The sequence below is a fragment of the Anguilla anguilla genome, chromosome 2 (assembly GCF_013347855.1).
Source record: "Anguilla anguilla isolate fAngAng1 chromosome 2, fAngAng1.pri, whole genome shotgun sequence".
NCBI classification, from domain to species: Eukaryota; Metazoa; Chordata; class Actinopteri; order Anguilliformes; family Anguillidae; genus Anguilla; species Anguilla anguilla.
Genome location: NC_049202.1, coordinates 28,892,207 through 28,914,516, shown reverse-complemented (window position 1 = coordinate 28,914,516; position 22,310 = coordinate 28,892,207). Strand labels below are relative to the sequence as shown.

At 37.9% G+C, this 22,310-nt stretch overlaps 1 protein-coding gene across 2 annotated transcripts in view; it reads left to right on the top strand.

Annotated features, from left to right (window-relative positions):
- Positions 1–22,310, top strand: part of fbxo9 (F-box protein 9) — a 35,262-nt gene that overhangs the window by 11,009 nt on the left and 1,943 nt on the right. Inside the window, exons 3-12 of one of the 2 annotated variants that reach the window (XM_035405559.1) lie at positions 7,193–7,324; positions 9,765–9,822; positions 10,618–10,702; positions 12,591–12,721; positions 16,301–16,415; positions 18,482–18,600; positions 19,311–19,401; positions 19,486–19,581; positions 19,669–19,762; positions 19,871–20,022. In XM_035405559.1, the coding sequence (XP_035261450.1) occupies positions 7,193–7,324; positions 9,765–9,822; positions 10,618–10,702; positions 12,591–12,721; positions 16,301–16,415; positions 18,482–18,600; positions 19,311–19,401; positions 19,486–19,581; positions 19,669–19,762; positions 19,871–20,022 (1,073 nt within the window). Of the gene's footprint in view, positions 1–7,192; positions 7,325–9,764; positions 9,823–10,617; positions 10,703–12,590; positions 12,722–16,300; positions 16,416–18,481; positions 18,601–19,310; positions 19,402–19,485; positions 19,582–19,668; positions 19,763–19,867; positions 20,023–22,310 lie in introns of both variants that reach the window. The other variant, XM_035405558.1, reaches the window with a different exon arrangement.

The window sequence follows — 22,310 nt, the reverse complement described above, 5'->3', positions numbered from 1 at the left end:
CCAATATAACTGGCAACAACAGCAGAAAACATGCACACGTTGTAAACTATTTGCTGTTTGATTACTTTCTCATCATCAATTCCATATAGGCTAATCGCAAAATGACAAGAATAGAACGAAAACTCGGACTTGCGTGAAAATTTAAATTAGCAGTGGTACAGCCACCGTTTGCTTTCCTTCGAAGTTACTGCTAGCCGAGCAGCGAAGTGTGCCCTCCAGATGCGAACCATGCGCCATAAATTAGTCCATAGTCTTCCTGGTCTTTTTGTGGAATTGAAGAATGGCAGAGTAAAATTACGGCAGTCTGAAAAAGCTAAAGGGACGATTACTAGAATTAACCTGTTATTTTACCCTGACAAAAAGTGCAGAAGGTGATTTCCAGTTTGCTTTTACTGTATCACCAATGTGAATTACGCAGAACTACCGCATACCTCACACAACTGTATCAAACGTTTTGAGTCAATTACAACGGGCTAACAAAGAAAATCCGGAAGAAAATATTCAGCAACCGAATTAATCCGTTTGAATGTTTTGGTACGTAATATGCTGTCCCAGCACGAATGCTTAGCATTTTATAAAACGAATACTGAAGCAAGAAAAGAACAGAAGAGCACACGTTATAATTCCAAGACGTTGGCAGGCTATAACCAAAACTAGGCTACTGCGCCGCATAACATACAAGTTTGATTTGAAGTTATTATGAAAGTAAATCGGTTTGCGGCTGCAGATTTTTTAAACGTGGCGGTTGAAATAAAACAAATAACACTGCAAGTAGTCGACCAATCAGAAATTTTCAGCGCTTGCGCCCCACCCCAAAGGTTCCGGTACTTTTGGAAAGTACTACCCCCCGAGCAGGAACTTTTTGGGGGGTAAAATAAAGCCGGGGTAAAGTTCCTGCGGTGGAAACGCGGCTAAAGGGATGGTAATTTTGAGTGTTTAACCTGAAATACGTTGTTAAAGCTTGATGCGTCTGCCTAAAAAGTCTGTGTTACATTTTACCCTGTGTTAGATTTGGACCCACTTTGTGTCAACAAATTTAATTCCTACAGCATTGCCCATTGCGGCTAACATTCCTTGAAGAACAATCATTACTAACTCCATGTAAAATGTCGCACTGAAGAAAGCAAGTTTGCAGAAAAAACTTGGGGATGTCAATAAAATCACGCAATTAATTTTTGGTTGCAGAAAGGAAAACGTGGCTAATAACAGTGTTTAAGAGACCGGTAATATTTTCATACTCATTCCTACATTCCCAAAGTGACATTGACAAGGGGTGATTACTTGAAAACAGTAACTCTAAGCATGGTATGAAGCAATAGCAGGATGTGCAGCAATACTCGCTGAACACAGGCTAAACTAGATATAGGATGCTATGTGTGGAACGGCGCATAGCTACAGCACATAAGTCTAGGCTAGGCTACTGCGCCGAGTACGGTAATACATGACATTTTACTTAGCCTGGTTTTTTCCCCCGAAGTTACTTTGAATAAAATGAAAACTCAAGGTTTGTCATTTTGGGCTTGTTTTAAGAAATCGCTTGTTATGGTTACCGTTTGTTCAAAAACGCTAGAACACTATCTTGCTTATTAATTTTACCATTTATTTTAGGTATTCAACCCCTGTAGTCTATTTTCTATTGTACTGAATCGTGGGCTGATTATATCTTTTCATTCTGGTTGAACAGTGATGCTCAGCTGTTTCTAAATCTGATGGTGAAGATTCACCAGCATTAGCCTTGGCCTACTAACAAGAAAATTAACAGTAGCACAGCAGTGTTCTGCAAATTACCACAGACTGTTCAGTAACGCAAGCACAAAAACAGCCTCATTGCTAGGAGTATTGGTTGCCTTTGCCATAGTACTTTTCACTACATATTTTATTTATAGTTACAGCTGTCATACACTGCCCTCTGTAATGTTTGGGAGTGGTACAAAGACATTTTGTCCCCTTGATTTTGCTTTGTAATTCACAATTTTAGAGTTTTAATCAAACGATTCACATGTGGATTAAGTGCAGATTCGCAGCATTCGCAGATTTTTTTAATGCATTTTAATTTCACCATCACCAAATTTTTTTAAGTTTGGGAATGGTCCACATTCAGTTCTGGTTAAAATAGCTTCTTGCTTCACCTGGGACGGTGGCGAAATAAGTTAGTCTGGAGCCCTGTCTTTCAAACAGGTAAAATTAGACTATCAAATGAAAGTATCAAATGAAACATAACCAACGCCTGCAATAAATTCACAGCATTACCAGACAAAAACGGCTTTGTACCTGGTACACTACCATTTTCTTGCGCTACCCAACCATCGTAGTTTTATTATGTTAATTAATAGGGATGGTGATTTTCAATAATTTCATAGATTGTGTGCATGATACCAGATCGATTCCTAGCATGGAAAATAATCTATTTTCAGAATGCGTCTTGGCCCAGCGGCACCACTCATGTAGCAAATGCACACACACCTAGCAACAACACACATCAGTACCCATGTTTTTCCATCATAATAAAGTTAATGATGAATGGGATATGATACTCGCAACAGTTTCACGCCCACAAAACTAATATTCAATGGCTAAATACTCAATTCTAATTTATTGGGTCTTATTCGTTATTTTTTCATATGCCATATATGGCTATGAAGTAGCGCCTACAAAATCACCGTTCTGAATGAATGCACATCGGTCTGACTTGATAAAGAGGAAATTTGTAAGAGCACGCAAGCCAACAGTTATAATATTCTACTTGCAGCAGTGTCATCTTGATGTCCATGAATGACTGTATAGAGAGTGAGCTAGTCTAGTTATAGCCTGAGTATGTTTATAGCTTAGACTATATTTTGAGTATAATTAAGTAGTTTGCTAACTTTCCATCTGTGATAACAAACACGTTGTGAGACCATTTTCACATAAAACCTAACTGCAGTTTAACCCCTTAGCACACATGCCAAATCTTGCCAATCCTTGCCCATTTAGGGGGTACCCTATTTAAAGCTTTATAACTCCAGATGTGAACATCACAGAGACTTGAAAAATGGCTTAAATGAAGCAAGACATTTGTACCATTTACAATACTAGCTTAGATTAGGCCTACTTTATATTCATAATTGTGGAAGAAATAAAGTGCCACAAATGCACAAAAAATCTAAAATGAATTTGCTCTTTTCTAGTTCGCAATGAAATCCTGAGAGATTGCATATATACAGCAGGTTAAAGTATCAAAAACTGGATCAAAAACTTCTTGACCAAGTAAAATCTAAGGGTGGATATGTAGAACTACTAAAGATCTATGAAGCAAAAACTAAGCAGTGTACCCAGGGTCTCCAAATCTACCCAAAATGTTTCTAAATTATGCATTGCTGTAAATCACAACATATTCACGTATTTCACTACAAATAAACAGTTTTTACTCAAGAAACTCAGTGTTGCATCATTTTAAAGTGGGAATTACAAGCTTTCCGTCAGTACAGTGGTCTAAAATAGCTAGGGGTACAGAAACAAATCCAAAATCTCGCCAAAAAGGAGTATAATACTTTTTGTCCATTGAAAGCATTTAAATGAGCCCCTTATGAAGGTGTAAGATGAAATTTGATATCAGGTTTAATATTAACGTAAAAGTATTGTCACATAATGCTGTACAGTACTTAAATGTGTAATAATTAACTCTTGTATGTATTTCTATACTTTGAAAATGAATAGAAATTTTTTTCATGTCGTCCCATCCCCATACAAGAAAACATACGAGAGTATGTTTTCTTGTATGGGGATGGGACGACATGAAAAAAATTTTCAACCGTCCATCACATTTTGACAATGTTCAAACACTCTCGTCATCACTGTTGCATGCATCACAAAAACTACTAGACTACCAACGAACGCTTATTACATTGTGAAATATCCTCATTATAAAATACCACTAACCTATTTAAAGACACTCAATTTCAAAAATAATGTATATAACCGAAATATTTTGAGCAGTAGGCTAATACTTACATAGCAATGATGAAATCTGTTTTCAGTAGATAGAGACAGAGACAGGAAGTCAATGATATAGTTCTATCTGCTTCTGTCTTTCACTAGAAAACAGTGTCAGCTAGGTCTATAAGCAAACATATGGCTTAGCTATGCTCAGAAGTCCTCAATAATAATAGTATTTTCCAAGAAATTACGAAAAATTGTTCACAACGTTCGTCTTTTACTGCGACCACAGAGTGAATGTGTAAGTGAATGCGATGATAACAAAACATTTGATTACGCTGACCTATAAAACGCTATTCCAAAAGCAAAATTAGACATGTTATACATCGTTAGTAAGCTTATACTCTCACCTACTGATAAATTAATTGTCAATCAAGCCAGACTGTACTAAAAAGGGCGACGATGCCGTAAACAACAAATGTGGTATTACGCACAGCTATTTTGTAAGGTTACCCAGGCATCACAAATGAGTGTATATTTCACAAACGGATTGCCCAAGGCAATATATGACTACTCAGTCTAAAAAGGGACATCTCTATGCGAACTAATGGTAAGGTTGTATATTTATTCAATATTTAGTCCCAGATATTGACTGTAGAATGACATGGTATCATTTTAAAAAACTTTTTCTTGTTTATTTTGTTATTCATTGAGCAGCGTTTTCACTGCTGTATTGGCATATCTTAGGGCTATTGTCAGGTTTATCTTTTTATCTAGTTGCTATGACGGAATACGATTTGTGAGTGGTGAAAGAATATTTTTATGAATGCCAAGATAGACAATATTGTCCATTATGTCATGGGTGGGGGGTGTAGTTGCAGATGAGACTGTAGGGAGGGGGCGAGTGTTAAATGAACGACCAGAGCGAAACTCCGTATTCGGCATAGTTGTCGTGTATCATCTACTAATGAAACTAAAACAACGCGTTTCTGTTTTTAACTCATACTTTGGTTGCAGTAGCACTGAATGTCTGAGTTTAGTAATCTTGGCACGCCGGCGTGCCGACCACTAGGGGCTTTGGGCTAAGAGGTTAATATTAGATAACCCAGTCATTACTAGAAAGACACGTTCATTGCTAAGTGGTATAGCATGTGATATTTGCTGGAAAACTTGCTTAACGTTTCCATTACAATGGAATCGCGTATTTTGAAATGCATGTTTTCACTGAAAACATCTTTAGGAGAAAATGAAAAAGATTGAGTAGGCACGTGTCCGACGAGTAATGGATCAATTCTTTACTCATACCCATCCCTACTAATTACCAATTGTTGTCAACAGGTGTGATCAAATGTCACACGCTAGTTGTGTGTGGTCATCACAGTCTTGTGGTTTTTTGGGGCCAAAACACACATGTGCTAAGTTTGGCAGGTAGGGACTTCATTGCATAAATGTCTCATTCTTATTGCTCTAGCTGTGAATTCATGGGAAATTTAAGCATATGAATTTTCCAACATGGAATATTGTCATACAAAACTTATATGTTCGTAGTTGAGTCTCTGAATTTTGCACACTGTGATGAAGCTCTATTTGGCCATTCATCCTTGTAAAATTGCTCACTCTGTGTCAAGTTGGTTGGAGAATGGCAATGGACAGCAATTTTCTTTCCTGCTTTCTGATTAAAGTTAAGACTCCAACTTAGTCTGGCAGGGACATCTATTTTATTCATTTGAAAACTCTCCAGTGTTGTACTGGAAATGTGCTTTGGGTGCTTCCCTTTTGATTGTTTTGACAGTGTGGTGCGCAGATTATTGTGTGCCAGTTATCTTTGAATCCTTATGAGATTTCCAGTTCTTGCTGATGAATAGTGTCCCCATAGCATGATGCTTCCACCTCCATATTTTATGGTGGAGATTGTGTTACCTGCAGTATTCTCTAGGTCGGTGGACCGTAGTTAACATTAGTTAATAGCAACTGTCATAGCTAATAACATTAGTTAAAAGCATCTTGGTTTAATGCAGCAAAGTTATCATAATAACATTTGCTAGCTTGCTAGCATTGTGTAGGATGTGATGTGATGTTACGTTGCTAGCTATGCAGTTTCTTACACACATCTAAAAAAAACATACAAATTACCGTTTCTGACACAGCCTCTTAGCTGCAGATAATGAAAGTTATACGTACTTACTGGGGGCTAAATGGCTAATTTACTACAAATATAGATGTCGCTTGATCCAGGATCCCTGAGTTTTCCGGCTTTCCCTGCATCTAATGGCCTGAATCCGCATTTTTTTCCTCATTGGCTCAGTGTTTTTGCATGGGTGGACATAAAACTAAAAGTCGGGGTTCTTGGCTTTATTTGCACAGCCCACCATACAACAACATTTAGGCATTTTTATAATCTTGATAATCCACTGACTGCTAATATTAACTACATTGAGTGCAACAGATTGTTTGCACCCATCATGGGGGGCGTGGCCTATGACAGGCACGTTGATGCATACGTATTACGCAACCAGTGACGTAGACGTAAATGTAGCAGGTCTTAGCAGTTGATTAAAATTCTTTACATTTCAGTCATTGCAAATGCCATTGAAAATACATTTTCAAGATTCAAGAAGCGGATTTGAAATGCACATTTCTTAATGAATTCCTGGTTATTGGAAATTTAGAACCGGTTCCAATTCGGAACCAGCTCGATACCCAACCCTAATGATAACTAGCCTAATCTGCATTGTGTTAATAAGTTCTAGCAAAAAAAACAACAAGACCAGGTTAAAACCTAATATATGGCTGGACCTAAGCCACGTGATCCGGCTGACCAATGGTGTAACTTCATAACTCGGCCGACCAATGGTGTAACTTCATCACTCACTTACTCAGTCACAGACATTCGTGTCTGTAGGGCTGGCCCTGCTGTTGCGGCTGAGCCAAAAATAATTACCTTGAACATGTGTTCAACAACCTAATACATAACTGCACAAATAAAGTATGAAGGGATTAACAGAGCAATACTCTGGTAAATTATTACATGATAGTTCACACTTGAACAGCTATGGTCTGCAGAACGCAATTCCCTTACACGCCGTACAGGTAGAGTAACCTAAATCAAAGCAGGGATACAATCAATCCCCAAAAAGCAGGCAGGAGACTTGGAGAGTGTTCTCTCCTGTGTTGCACATTTAAAGCACTTGTACTTTGGGGAGAACTTCCTGCTGTCTTTCACATTTAAAGGATTTACTGAACAGTATTTTGGTATCTCTTCTCGCTTTGTGTTCAGCTGGAGCTCAGCGTTTTTCGGGCACAGTGGATGTCTGAACTGATACCATCTGCTGGGTCCATCGCTGGTAAGAAAGAGCTGTTACGATCAGGGGATCTGAAGAGAAAACATGACCTTGCTCAAGAGGAGAAGGTAAGAACTTTACTTTTACTTTTCATTTAGGGAATGTTACCATTGCTGTTACAATGTGCATAATTTCAGATAGACTGCCATACATTATTTATATTCTGTAGAAGAATAATTGGTCAATATGTTATGTTGTTGCAGTTGAGGCTAAAAGTTTACATACAGCTAGGCTATAGATATTAAAACTCCGCACATTTCATGTTACCATACATTTCTTTTGGCAAGTCAATTAGGGCATCTACTTTGTTCATATCAGAGGTAATTTTAAAACAATCAATTGGAGACAGATTTATTTCAGCTTTATTTCACTATATCAGAATTCCAGTGGGTCAAACGTTTACATACACCAAGTTGACTGTCTCTTTAAACAGTCTGGAAGATTCCAGAAATTGATTTTATGACTTTTTAGAAGCTTCGGATTGGCCAATTTTCATAATTAGAAGTTAATTTGGAGTTAATTGGCACCTGTGGCTGTATTTAAGGGCCTACCTTTAGAGCCACTGCTTTTTTGGCCTTGATACCATGGGAAAATCCAGGCAACTCAGCCAAGACCTCAGAAAAAAATAGTGGACCTCCACAAGTCTGGTTCCTGCTTTGGAGCAATGTCCAAACAACTGAAGGTACTGCGAGCATCTGTACAAACAATTGTATGCAAATATAAAAATCTTGGGACCACACTGCATCATTCAGGAAAGAGGCACAAATTAATTCCCCGGGCTGAACAAACTTTGGTCTGAAAGGTTCACCTGAACCCCAAGACAACAACAAAGGTACTGGTGAAGGAGTTGGAGGCATCAGGTACCAAAGTATCTGCATCCACCATTAGGAGAATCCTACATCGCCATGGCCTGAAAGGCTGTTGCGCAATGAAGAACCCCCTAGTCCAAGGCCGGCATAAAAAAGCCAGAATGAAGTTTGCAGGTGATCACCAGGAGGAAGTGAAGTGTTCTCTGGTCAGATGAAATAAAAATTTAACTGTTTGGCCATAATGATCAGCGCTATGTATGGAGGGAAAAGGGTGAGGCTTTTAAACGGAAGAACACCATGTGAAGCATGGGGGTGGCAGCATCATGTTGTGGGGGTGTTTTGCTGGAAAAGGGGCTGGTGCACTTCAGGCAATAGATGGTATCATGACAAAATACTAATTTTCGTGGAAATACTGAATCAACACCTCAAGACATCAGCTAGAAAGTTAAAACCTGTTCACAACTGGGTTTTCCAGCAGGACAGTGATCCTAAGCATACCTCCAAAGTTGTAACAACGTGGCTTAAAGACAACACAGTGAAGTATTGGAGTGGCCATTACAAAGCCTTGACCTGATTCCCATAGAAAATTTGTGGACTGAACTGAAAAAGCGTGTCCGAGCAAGGAGGCCCACAAACATGACTGACTTATACCAGTTCTGTCGGGAGGAATGGGCAAAAATTCCGGCAAAGTATTGTGAGTAGCTTGTGGAAGACTACCCAAAGCGTTTGAATCAATTAATTAAGCAATTAAAAGGCAATGCCACCAAGGACTAACAAAGTGTATGTAAACTTCTGACCCACTGAAAATCTGATATAGAACATAAAAAGCTGAAATAAATCTGTCTCATAGCTATTATTGTGAAATTACCTTTTATGAAAATAAAGCAGATACCCTATTTGACTTAACACACGAAATATATGGTAACATGAAATGTGTGGAGTTGTGAAAAATTGAGTTTGAATGTCTTTAGCCTAGGTGTACCTAAACTTTTGGCCTCAACTGTACATACGTACTTGCTTTTACTGTTGTAATAAGAAAGAAGGGTTCGCAGAAATTGCATCTTCTGAAAACTTCTTTTGATTACGGGCAATGAACAATGAACAATATCCAGAATTCTATACAACAATATATGCAGAATATTTCATACTAACTCATCCATTAAACAGAAGATGTGCCAAACTAAATGAGCGAAAGAATATTCTACTACTCCTTCAAACGAATAAGCGGTGTTTCCCCTAGAATATTTTAATTCTATCCTTGGCCGTAGAACCATCTGAAACCTGTTTTACTGCAAGTTAGGCTAGGCCTTGTATTAGGAAGTAAATGCTGTCCAGCAACTTCTAATTTTTAGCAAAAATGTTATCTGTTATGTTCCCCTAATAATTGCGTAAATATTCTGTGCATTTTACTCATTTCTCGCTAGCTATTAAGGTGTAAACTATTTATCAAGGTATTCCTCTGCTAATCCCTAAGTACTTTGTGTAGTTATGTAGTTTTCCATCTACATCCATTTCCTTCCTTCTTTATCCAGTGTTTTACTCTTCATTTTTGTGATAATTGATAGGGACAAGAATATGATTCTTTGTTCTTTAAATTGGATGTTGGAGAGATCACCAATGGTACTATAAAGGTGTTCCTTGGTGTTCTAGTCCAGTCTTTGTTCATCTCTATTGCTGATTTATTTTGGATATTTTTCAGGCCAGGGAGCTGTTCCTCAAAGCAGTGGAAGAAGAGCAGAATGGAGCTGTATATGAAGGCAGGTTTTATTACCTTTGCAGTGAAAACAGTATTTATTGAGTATTTGTTGGTTTTGCATTTCATTTGTTTCCAACTAGATGCTGTGAAAGGTTCATATTTTCAGGATAAGGGAGGGTCTCTCATAATTCTGCTTGTCTTGGCTGATCAAAATAATATTGTTTTGATTTTTTTGAAAATAAATAAATAAATACATAAATAAATATTTATGTATTGCATATTGTTTTTTTAGTCAAAATGTTACTATTTGTGGACCTTGTGGAATACCTAATCACTTTTGGAATATGGAAAAGGAACATCACAAGGAAACCTTTCAAAAGTGGGGAAATTGCATGTAGATTTTAGTGCCTAAAAATTAATCAAAATTTGTGATCGGTTGAATACTACAATGGGATTTAACAAATAAAGCCATCTTTCAAATGCCATTGTCCTGCTTACTTTAATATCAACAACCAGCTTTTCGCAATGGTCTTCAATCCAGACACTGATCTCATTTTCCCTTTTTACCTTTAGAAATATATCAAAATAAAGATCAAAGAGTAGATGAGTAGATTTCACTCATTTTATCCTCCCTAGCTACATATTGAACCGTAGTTACGTGAATCTTTTTATTTATTTTCAGATCTAGACTTGTTCAAAGTAGATGAACTTCTTTCAATTTTCCATTTGTTCATTCTTTTTCATCAAGGGAAATTATAAATCCCATTATGAAATAAATGTTATTGTCAATTAACAATGTGTCTACAAAGTGCTTGGGGGGGAATGAAATTTAGTAAAAAAAACTTTTAAATTTCAGCTATCAAGTACTATCGCATGGCAATGCAACTTGTGCCGGATATTGAGTTTAAAATAAACTACAGCCGCTCGCCTGATCCAGACAAGTGAGTATATTCTCTATTTCAATTCTGGAGTATTTACAGAGATGCCACTTTCAGAATTGAAATGTGTAGATGCCTATAGTTTTGCAATGTGAAATCAATCTTTTTAATTTTTTATTTTTTAACTTGTCCTTTTTTAACCACATACTTGTACAATGTGGCTAATTTGTCATTAAGTTCCAAATTAAATGGTGGCTCTTCTGTGGCTTTGAATTCAATATGTCTGCTATCTAATTAGACAGTTGTGTACACAGGGGGCAACAACTCTCCTCTGTGAGTGAAGCGTTTTACCCCAGTGGCTACTGCAATGCCTGGTTGCAAAAAGAACTTGAAACCCTGCCCACCCAATGTTAAGTCAATGGGGAAAGTTTTCTCTGAGGAAATATAAAGTCAATACATTCTTTACACAAGAAATGATGGTTTAACTAGTTAATCACATCCCTTGTAATGTCTCCCCTGGGTCTCATTTTTAAAAATAATTCTGCCAAAATTCCCAAATCTGGGTAAATTTCAGTGCGTGCAATGTGGCTTGTCCTACTACCGTATGACCATATAAGGATTTCCCCATCCTCGCAGCCAGGCAGAGTGCTTCAGTGGCAGGTGTGATGCTGTGTCGTTTTATTCCGATTAGCTAGCTACATACGATCTCACCATTTAAAAGTCCAAGGTCCAAAAGTGTTGTGTGCTGCATTCAGTGGTACTAACCACTATACTAAGGATTCTTCTCTCCAGTTCTTTCGGTTAATACATTTGAGACATTTTCAGATAAACAATTTTCTATGTCAAAACGTGATTTCTGACCAGTTTGGGGTTTCAGTTGATTCTCATAAAGTCTCGTCTTTTATAATTTGTATATGTTGTTGGTGAAATCAGATTTGTAAGCAGTTTTGAAGCTTCTTTAAGAAGACAAGCTAGTGAGATTTACTTATTTAGGGGAGCAAGCTTACTGTCTTGCTATCGATCTATCTATCTATCTAGCTAACTTGCTAGCTAGTTATCTTGTGATATATCTATCTAGCTATCTAGAGTTCTGTTATCTATCTGTCTATATAACTAGCGAGCTAGTTAGCTAATGATCTGTTTTATCTATTTTTCTATGTAAATATCTTAACACTAAACATATCTTGCACAATTAACTTTTTTGAAATGTTACGGCAGTACGGTTCTGTGGTTGCAAGGCCACGCTTGTTGTCCAGACGTGGGCGTTTCTAATTACCATGTAAGGTAGTCGGGGTGGATTTTCCTGTAGTCGTGGACTCCAGTCTTTCACTCCACTGTGCTTGCGTTGGTTGCAACGGGCAATGTGGCTGCGCCCTAATTTGGGCTTCATGCGCCAGTGAGCACTAACCATAGCAAATCAGTGGGTGACATCATGAAGCACTTCGTCCATATTTTTATACGGTCTATGTGTGTACACCATTGTTCAAGAAACACTGTTGCAAGTTGTCAGTGTGTGCACTTTAGCAAGTGCAACATTTATGAAGCCTAATTAAAATACAACTGTTGCATAGACACACAGTGTCCATGCAACAGTTGTGTCATACTAAAGTTCCTGAAATAGTTTGCTGTTAAAAATTAGTTTCTAAACATCACCATGTTGCCTTGTGACAAAATAGTAGTGTTTGGAATGAAAATAAGCATTATTGGCATGATGAAAAAGGTTTGTTCAGATGAAATCAAACTATAAACACTGATTACTGAGTCGTCGCCCAAATCTGTATTTTCTGTAGTTTCAGAATGTACACGCTTCAAAAAAACGGCTTTCCTTTTTTCAAATTAAAATCAGCAAAAGTGATAAATGGGAAGGGGAAGACAATTTCTTTTTGGTATAGTCTTTGGTTGTGGTCAAAGGTGTCGATGCTTAACTAGTGTAAACCTCTCTTTTTTCCAGCACGGAAGACAAAGAAAGAGATGGTGAGATTGCTGACCTGCTCACCTACTTCCAGCAGCAGCTCACTCTGCAGGACATGTCCCTGAAGATATGTGAGCCTGAAGTGGAAACAACGCAGGTGCACATTTCAGGTATTCACAACAGCTACACCTTAACTCTCTAAGAAGTGATGACACATCAAGAGAGGCATTAGGAGCAGAACATTTGATATTTTTTATGGAATTTGCATGTTTCCATGTGCTTGATTTAAGAGGGTATTTACTGAAAATAATTATGCAAGGGAAACAACTGCTGAAAACCAATTTAAATATTGCTAGCAACTAGTTATGGTTTGGTTTGCAGTAAGAAAAGGTTCTAAACAAGTGTCAGGTTGCTATTAAAGGCAGTGAAGAGATTTAAGCACTGGACTGATATGTTCCCATTTCTTAGTTCTAGCAAGGACCCTAGCAGCTGCATTTTGTAAGTTGTAGACGTTTCAAGGCTGAGCTGGTGCAACCTGACGGTACAATGTTACAATAATCAAGCAGAGAGGATACAAATGCATGAACCATTTTTTCAGCATCCCGGGGGGACAACATCTTCCTTAATTTAGATATGTTCTTTAGGTGGAAGAAGGCCACTTGTATGATATTATTAATGTGGGCCTGAATGGAGAGATCTGAATCAAAAGTTACGCCAAGGTTTTTAACAACTGCTTTGAAGGAGACAGAGAAGCCAATTATATATGAGGAAAAATGGAGGAACTTATCTCTAAGAGATTTCGGAGCTACTGTGAGCATCTCAGTTTTATCAGAATTCAACGTGAGGAAATTCTGGTTCAGTCAAGCCTTTACACCTTTAAGACAGGTCTCTAACTTGGCTAGCGGATCAACTTCACCTGGTTTAAAAGATATATAAAGTTGCGTGTCATCTGCATAGCAGTGGCAGTTAACACCATGACTGCTTATGATGCCCCCAAGAGGAAGCATGTACAAGGGAAAAAGCAAGAGACCCAACACAGATCCTTGGGGTACTCCAAAGTTTACCCTGGAATACTCAGAGGAATTAGTATTTACCCTAAAAGCCTGAAATCTGTCAGTGAGAGGATTTAAACCACATAAGGGCTTGTCCAGTGACACTAACTGATTTTTCTAACCTATGGAGGAGGATATGGTGGTCTATTGTATCAAAAGCAGCACTCGGGTCAAGCAGAACAAGAACAGAGATACATCCTCAATCAAGGGAGAGAAACAGATCGTTCAATACTCAGGCAAGGGCTGTCTCAGTACTATGATTCTTCCTAAAACCAGACTGAAAGCTCTCATACACATTATCCTGTAGGAAAGAAGAGAGTTGTTGTTCTACACATTTCTCAAGAACCTTTGATAGAAATGGGAGATTTGAAATTGGTCTGTTGTTAGCCAGGTCTGTCTGGTCCAAATTTGATCTCTTGATTTCTGCCTTTTTAAAAGATATGGGAACATAGCCGGATAGCAGTGAAGAGTTCATTATGTTAAGAACTGGTTTGCTAAGAACCGGCAATAGCTCCTTCAGTAGCTTTGCAGGAATGGGATCAAGAGTGCAGGTGGTTGATTTAGCAGTAGAAACTAGTTTGACTAGTTCACTTAGTTGTATGGAAGTAAACGATTCCAGTCGTTCTATGTTTCTTGGAGGTGCGTCTGTGATATTGATAAAGCTGTTGTTGGCTAGTGTAGAGGCAGATATATTTTCTCTAATTCCTATTATTTTACTGCTAAAGAATGTCAAGAAATCATTACTTCTACAAGAAGCTGGAATTTGAGGTTTAGTTGCTGCATGGTTTTTAGTTAGATCAGCAACTGTTTTGAATAGGAATTGGGGATTATGCTTATTTTCTTGTATAAGCTTTGAAAATTAAGCAGACCTTGCATTAGAGAGAGAATGTTTGTAGGCACCAAGACTCTGCTAGGTGATATATCTGCAGATTAGTGGAATGCCGCTTGCGTTCTAGTTCTAGAGACTTTTTAAGAGCCCGTGTATGGTCAGTATACCAATGTGCAAATCTCTTCTCAATAACATTTTTACTTTTCAATGGAGCAACTACATCAAGGGTTTTATGTAGTGCAATAGCCAATCCCTCTGCTAGATTATCAATAGACACGGAGGAAGCTGAAACATCTAAATCAAAGTATTCCGAAATTGTTTCAATAAAGTTTGTAGTAGTGTTAGTCGTAATAGTGCGGCCTAAATACATTTTAGGTTCAGATTCTATGGGGTGAGCCAACTGTAGGTTTAATGTTATAAGAAAATGGTCAGACAAAATAGGGTTATGTGGGTAGATTACAACATCACTAACATCAACACCAAAATTTAGACCAGATCTAAAGTGTGACCACAACAATGTGTGAGACCGACAACGTTTTGAGTGAAGCCGATGGATTCTAAGATATTCACAAATGCAAATGTAAGAGGATCATCTGCATTTTCATAGTGCAGGTTAAAGTCACATAACATCACCACATTGTCATAGCTTATAGTTAAGTGAGAGAGGAATTCTGCAAAGTCATGAACAAAACTAGAGTATGGGCCAGGAGGTCTGTAGACAGTCACTAATACGAAGGACTGAGATAAAAGGCAATGCCTACCATCATTGGGCTAGGAAAGGTTCGTTAATAACGCTTCAAAGGAATCAAATTTATAATCTGGTTTTGGAATTGCAAGGTCATTGTAAATAGTAGCAACACCACCGCCTCTCTGACAGAGACGGGGGATTTGACTATGTATCTCCAGGTGGTGAGGACTCATTTAAGGAAAGGTTCTCATCCACTTTCAGCCATGTTTCAGTGAGACATAATGCATTAAGACAATAATCAGTGATTAGTTCATTCACAAGAGCTGCTTTAGAATTAAGGGATCTTATGTTTAGTAATCCAAGTTTCAAAATATTATTTCTGGAATTAATGACAGTATGGTTTGTCTCAATATTGATCAAATTTTTGTAGCAAACTTTACAGTTTTTAGAATTAAGATTAATTAGAGTACAGGGCACATCAATCAATTCAATAGTGTAAATTGTATTCTGTAGTACAAGTGGTAGGTTATTCATTTAAAAAATATTTGCAAGTTCCCCACTTTGTAAAGTAGGCCCCTTGATGTGCGGCAAACAAGAAAGGTAAGTAAAGGTGTAAAATATAATGAAGTGCCATGAAACCTGCTTATAGGCTATATTCCTGAAGGCTGTAACATATAGCTGTAACATGAACAACACATCCTATATGCCGTTACCTAACTTAATACCTAAAAATATTTGTTGGAGAATATGGGCATGCTGTAGGGGCAGTCTAGTGCGCAGTCTGCTGAAGGTGAGACCAGCCCCTGAGAACACGCGCTCAAATGGCACTGATATAATTTAGCAAATAATGTTTTGCTAATGCTGCCAGTCGAGGGAACCGTGACTTGTCAACTTTCCACCAGTCGAGGGGATATGTGTCTAACAACGGAGAAATGTCTCTCTAATATAAAATCTAATTGCCAACGTAAGGTTATTCATTGATATGGTTTATTGAAATTTAACAATTTATTCAATAAAATTAATCGATAAATGTTCTTATTAATGATTAATCATTTAACATCCCTAATGGCCATCGTCATTTATTTTTCTCAGTGGCTTTCTTTCAAGAAGATAATGGTTGCTCCTCCTTTGAATGTTCTGCATGTGTGTCTTTATCCCTTGACTATGCTTGTGTCTATAGCTCTGCCCACGGAGGTGCTCATGTACATCTTCCGCTGGGTTGTGTCCAGTGAGCTGGACCTGAGGGCCTTGGAGCAGCTCTCCCTGGTCTGCCGGGGCTTCTACATCTGTGCTAGGTATGGTTTTGTGATTCTTGGGAAGAAACCTTATGAAATTACTGCCTGTAATGTGCTGACAAAAAGAATCATCTGAATTATCGTAATGTTACTTTTAAATTGTATTATAAAGATGAGATGTCTGATGCAAAGCTATGTCCATGTGATAATTTCTTTGACTTTCTGGGGACTGTGCTTTTTTTTTTTTTTTTTTGCTAAGCAGTGATATTATATTTACAGGCCGGAGCATGGCATGTTGTGAGCTGTTGCATTGGCGAAATGGTATTTTTGGCATAGATTTTGACGCACCTGTGTTATCTGGTAATTTCTTGACATGCCATGCACCAAAGTAGGTGGAGAGTCACTGCTGGGGAGTGTTTAAGTCAAAACAGAGAAGCGGATTATTTTTGTGATATGCTGTAGACCAGACCAGGTCTACAGCATAAAGCGCAGTCATAGGGCAAATTTGCTCATTTTGGGGATTACCCATGCAATCGGCTATTATAATTATCATTTTAATTTCTGTATTAATTGTTTATGGCTGTTCTTATACTTCATTGTGGTGCCTAGGGTACTGTATTTCGTTCTTTTTCTTACTCCCGTCTGTAATGAGAAGAATAACAATAAATGCAACTTGAACAGTCTTTTCATTTTATTTGACTTGTTAAAATGATAGCTACAGTATTGGCACAAATCATGGATAGACTGCATTTATAATTTGAGTTTAAAGATTAATGCAATATTTTGCAACAATCTCTCTTTCTGGCCTAGTAAATTTAGATTCCAGGGTCCAAGCAGCTGGTGCAACATGTCACTGGAATCAGTCATGTCCCCGCTCATTGAACAGGGGGATGGCAAACTCAGACTTCTTGATAAGTTACTTGCCAGTTTATTTGTACCCATGCAATCTTTTTAAAGTTAGTGGCAGTTTACTGTATTTTCTCTTTCTTCCGTTGTCAGCGTGTTCAACAGCAATATGTACAGTTCTTTTACAATTTGTAAGGTTCGACACTGATAAAATAGAATTCGCCCATGCATACAGTTGAGGCCAAAAATTTACATACAGCTAGGCTAAAGACATTCAAACTCAATTTTTCACAACTCCACATATTTCATGTTACCATACATTTCCTGTGTTAAGTCAAGTAGGGTATCTACTTTATTTCCATTAGAGGTAATTTCAGAATAATTGCTAAGAGGCAGATTTATTTAAGCTTTTATGTACTATATCAGATTTTCAGTGGGTTACATACACTTTGGTAGTATTTGGTGCCATTGCCTTTTAATTGCTTTGTAACTTGAATCAAACGCTTGGGGTAGCTTTCCACAAGCTTCTCACAATACTTTGATGGAATTTTTGCCCATTCCTCCCAACAGAACGGGTGTAACTCAGTCAGGTTTGTGGGCCTCTTTTCTCGGACACACTTTTTCAGTTCAGTTTTCTATGGGATTCAGGTCAGGGCTTTGTTATGGTCACTCCAGTACTTCACTTTGTTGTCTTTAAGCCATTTTGTTACAACTTTGAAGGTATGCTTAGGATGCTTAGTTTGAGCAACACCAAACTTTTCTTTTACTGCCGTGAATGGGATCAGTGACATTGTATGATCTTCCCTGGTTTTATTTCTTAGTTATAGCATGGTGTATTTAAGCTATAGGTTTAATGGGAAATTAAAAGTGGCCATAAGCATTTAGGTAGTTTTTTATTTGAATTCTGATGGAAGGAAATTAGAACAAATTTTTCTTATTTGAGATTTGTTCAAACTCAGTTTTTGAAATGAAGTGACTGCCCAACTCTGCTGCTCCCATAAAAGAATATGTTGTGAGAAACAGCTGATTAATACTTCCTTATCCTCATCTTCCATTGTATTGACTTGGTAAAATTGTCGAACAGAATGGTGAAAACTTTGTCATCCTTCATTTATACATGAGCCATGGTCCTTGACCTGAACTTCTTCAGAACATATCAATGAATAGTGTGGACAACATACAAGTTGTGTAAATCAAGCAGGCCATTTACTGAGTATATGAATGATGTACTGTAATGTGAATTATGTTTCTGTTGAGCCATTTAGTGTTGTCCTTTCCAGAGACCCAGAAATTTGGCGCTCAGCTTGTCTTAGAGTGTGGGGACGGGGCTGTACCAAGATGATTCCCTTCAGTTCCTGGCGGGAGATGTTTTTGGAGAGGCCTCGTGTGCGCTTTGATGGTAATTAGAAACTGAATTTATTTCACCGTAAGGAGAAAAGGTTGAAACACGTTTTCAATGTACAGAAATGCCAGGGTATTCAAGCATGCAAAGCACTATCTGTTAATTAACACTTGCAAAATGTAGGCCTTCCATTAAAGGTGTAAGCTAAAGGTATGGTCATTCAAAACTTATGTGTCACAAGAAATTCTGAATCAGTTATTCAGCTGTGTGGCGCTTAAAAATTGGGAAAATGCCTACACTATATATTTGAACAATTGTCTGCATCCAGAACAATTGTCTGCACACATGTGGTGTGGTGTGGTGTGGTGGAAACCCTGAAAAGTGCCAAACACTTGGTGCTGTATAGGTATGAGGCCTGCCCCGCCAAGCCATTACTTGGCAGATGGTATACTTGCCATCCTAATATACTACTATTATTGTAGTCCATATTGAGTAGTCCATTTTGGGAAATACAGTGGTGTAAAAGCACAGTAAACTGAGCTATTCTGAAACAATACTATATTTTATTAGTTCAATCCTTTATGTTTATACATGTCCATTGATAACAATTTTAATACATTAATACTTTGAAGCTAAACCACATGGTTATTCCAATTACTTCATAAAACCAAACATCGTACACTGTAAAACTTTTTTTTTTTGATATTTCTCATTTCTAATATTACAAGCTCAGTTCAAGCTGATAGTGGCTCTGATCATCTGAACAGGTGTGTACATCAGCAAAACAACATATATTCGCCAAGGAGAGGAATCCCTGGACGGATTCTACAGAGCATGGCATCAAGTTGACTACTATAGGTAGGACAGCAGTTGAAATTTAGATGTCATCACATAAAAATGATCTACATGGTGGTTATCATTGGAATGGATGTGTGTGTGCAGGTACTTGCGTTTTTTTTCTGATGGCCAAGTGATGATGCTGACCACACCTGAGGACCCACTCACCATCGTTCCTCGTTTACGCAGCAGGAACCCCAGGTATTAAGGTTGTTTATAATTGCTTACAATCGCTTATAATCACTTGAGTCTGATTGTCTACGTGTTGTATTCTGCTTCTTTTCTTAGGGGAGACTCTGTAATGTTTGGTCATTTTCGTCTGTCCCAGGACACAGACAATCAAACCAAAGTTTTTCTTGTTGTTTCCAAGAAAAAAGAAGAGGTATGTATCTGTAACAGAGGTTCATACCTGTGTGCTTTTATGCATCTGCATGCTTGATGTGACTGATTTCGAAATGGCTGAAACTTTGTTGTGTATGTGTGACAGAAGGTGGCAGAGTATCAGAAGAACAAGTTCTACCGGCGGAGCCCGGGGTCGGATTCAGATCACAGTTTCCATGTAGGACTGCAGGTGTCCTCTGGGGGGTGCCAGCGCTTCAGTAAGCTGGTGTGGATCCACCACTCCTGCCACATTACCTACAGGTAGGGATGTTGCAATTAACTGTTTTCACTATTCACCACGCTTAAAAATGTTTCCAGACCACAAGAATTTTAGAAGCTATGATATCTAGCTACAGTATACAGCATTCCATTTGCCATTGCCCTGTCAAAACTTGCACGTGAGCTGAATTTTTTCTGTGTGCGATGTGCCTGGCTGGCTAGTGGCTTGTTTGTGTGAGTCCCAAAGATGGTGGCTGTGAAAATTAGTGTACAGAGCGGAGACTGTGAAAATGGCAGAGCATTTTTGGATATCTAAAAAATTACCTGGGGCTTGTTGAAGAAGGCTGATAGCCTATCCATTTAGCAAAACATGCTGACGAAAAGTGGCTGCCAAAGAGTTAAACACATCTATAATGTTTCAGCATCTTAAAGATTGGGATCCATCCCTAAATGCCCAAGCAAGGTAAAAAATAAATAAAAACTAGCGGACGTTAGCTTAGTTTAGGGCTGACCTTAAACTGTTAACTCGAGTTTACTCAGGTTTATTGTTATGCGAGTTTACTTTTGTTTTCATTTGAGCAGGTTTTGCAGGGATACAGCATCGCTAAATTGCACCTACTTTTCCCCACCTTATATTTATGTTTTCAGTATAAAGTAGGCTTACAGGCTTTATTTGCAGGACCAAAAGAATGCAGTGGAAAAATACAGTGAGACGTTTAATTGTGTGTTTTGCTTAAGTGTTTTTTTTTCCTTCATAGTGTCACATATAAAATTACCCCATAATAATTGTAAAACCATGATATTTCCTCGGACTGTAGTCGCACCATCAAAATCTTGTTCCATGGGCCTCAGAAGTCGCATCGTCATTCCCTTTGAGTTCGTTAGCATTTTCGAAACTTCTGGATCAATTTCAACGTTTGTTTGTATATGAAAAAAGAATGTTTCTACCCATTTTTTATAATCTAAAATTTTTTGTGTAATTTAAAAAAGCAAATAGCTAACAGCTAAATGGTTAGCAACCTGTCACACAAATACATCACCACACACAGGGCTATATATAGAGTTAAGTGGTTTGATGTTACTCGTTTTTGTAATAAATTATAAAAAATCTTTTTACAGTTGTATATTGTAATTATCTTTGTTGTTATTGTTGAAGTTATTCAAGGACTCTATTAAAATTTATTTGCTGGAAAATGGTAGCTTTGCCCGGCTTGAAAAGCCATTAGGCTAGCTGTGATGTAAATAACATCTCATAAAAAACACGTTTTCAACGTACAAAAATGCCAAGGTACTCACACATACAAGACATCCACCGTCTATAACTCTTTCATTTAAACTGGCCAAATCTAGGCCTGCTATTAAAAGTATTGATTCCAAAATGATGCCAAGTTGCTGTACTACAAACAATATAGGCTATCTTGCCTCACCAAAATTAAATAAACTGTATTCCAAAGCGATGCTACCCAGTGTTCCTCAATTGTTTGTGTTGGGCCGTCAGTTCTGAATTTGGATATGTCTAGAAGGGAAAAAAAGAAAAATATTGCATCAACTCTCAATAGTGTCTCGACAATCCTTTTTGTTTAAATAAATTTGAGCAGTACAAAAGTTAATTCAATCCTCCTTTGTATTGCAACACGGTTCTAATGATTCAAGTGATTTAAACATACACAGTATTTCAAACATTACTGTTAATTCTTTCTTGCATGGCAATGTAGCATAGTAATATTGAAGCTCCTCTTCCAACAATCATTCAAATTCAGACTGGCATAATCATCCTACCATGGGGACCAGAACAACTGGGCATAACCTGAGGGAACTCAGTCTCTCCTCCCCTCTACTGTCTGCCTCTATTGTCTCCTCCTCTCTGAACTGTATGTCTATTTCTTCTTCTCCTTTCAACATATAAACTTCTTGGCCTTGTTCAACTTCTCCTCCACCTTGCTTTGTATTTTCCACTTTTCCTGCTACATCATCTGTGACTACCTCTGCTGTGTCTCCCTGATCCCTCCTCTTTGGGTGGAAGAAACTAGTGATGTCACCCTTTCTCTTCATATTTCATGCCTGTCAATAGTTTCTGAAATATTATGCAAATGCAAATTTAACATTACTGTTAACACTAAAACTACAATGCATTGGCCTACACTGTTGAACAGATGAAAGTTTCAGCTTTTTGATGATAACCGCATCATCTGTCTACTCAACATAGGCCTTAGCAAGATAACGTTACATTCAAATGATGCACATCAACTGACAGGGTTCGTTTAGAAGCATCAGGTCACAAATCATTAACGTTAACGCTAACATTATTTGATTAAAGAAAACAGGATAAT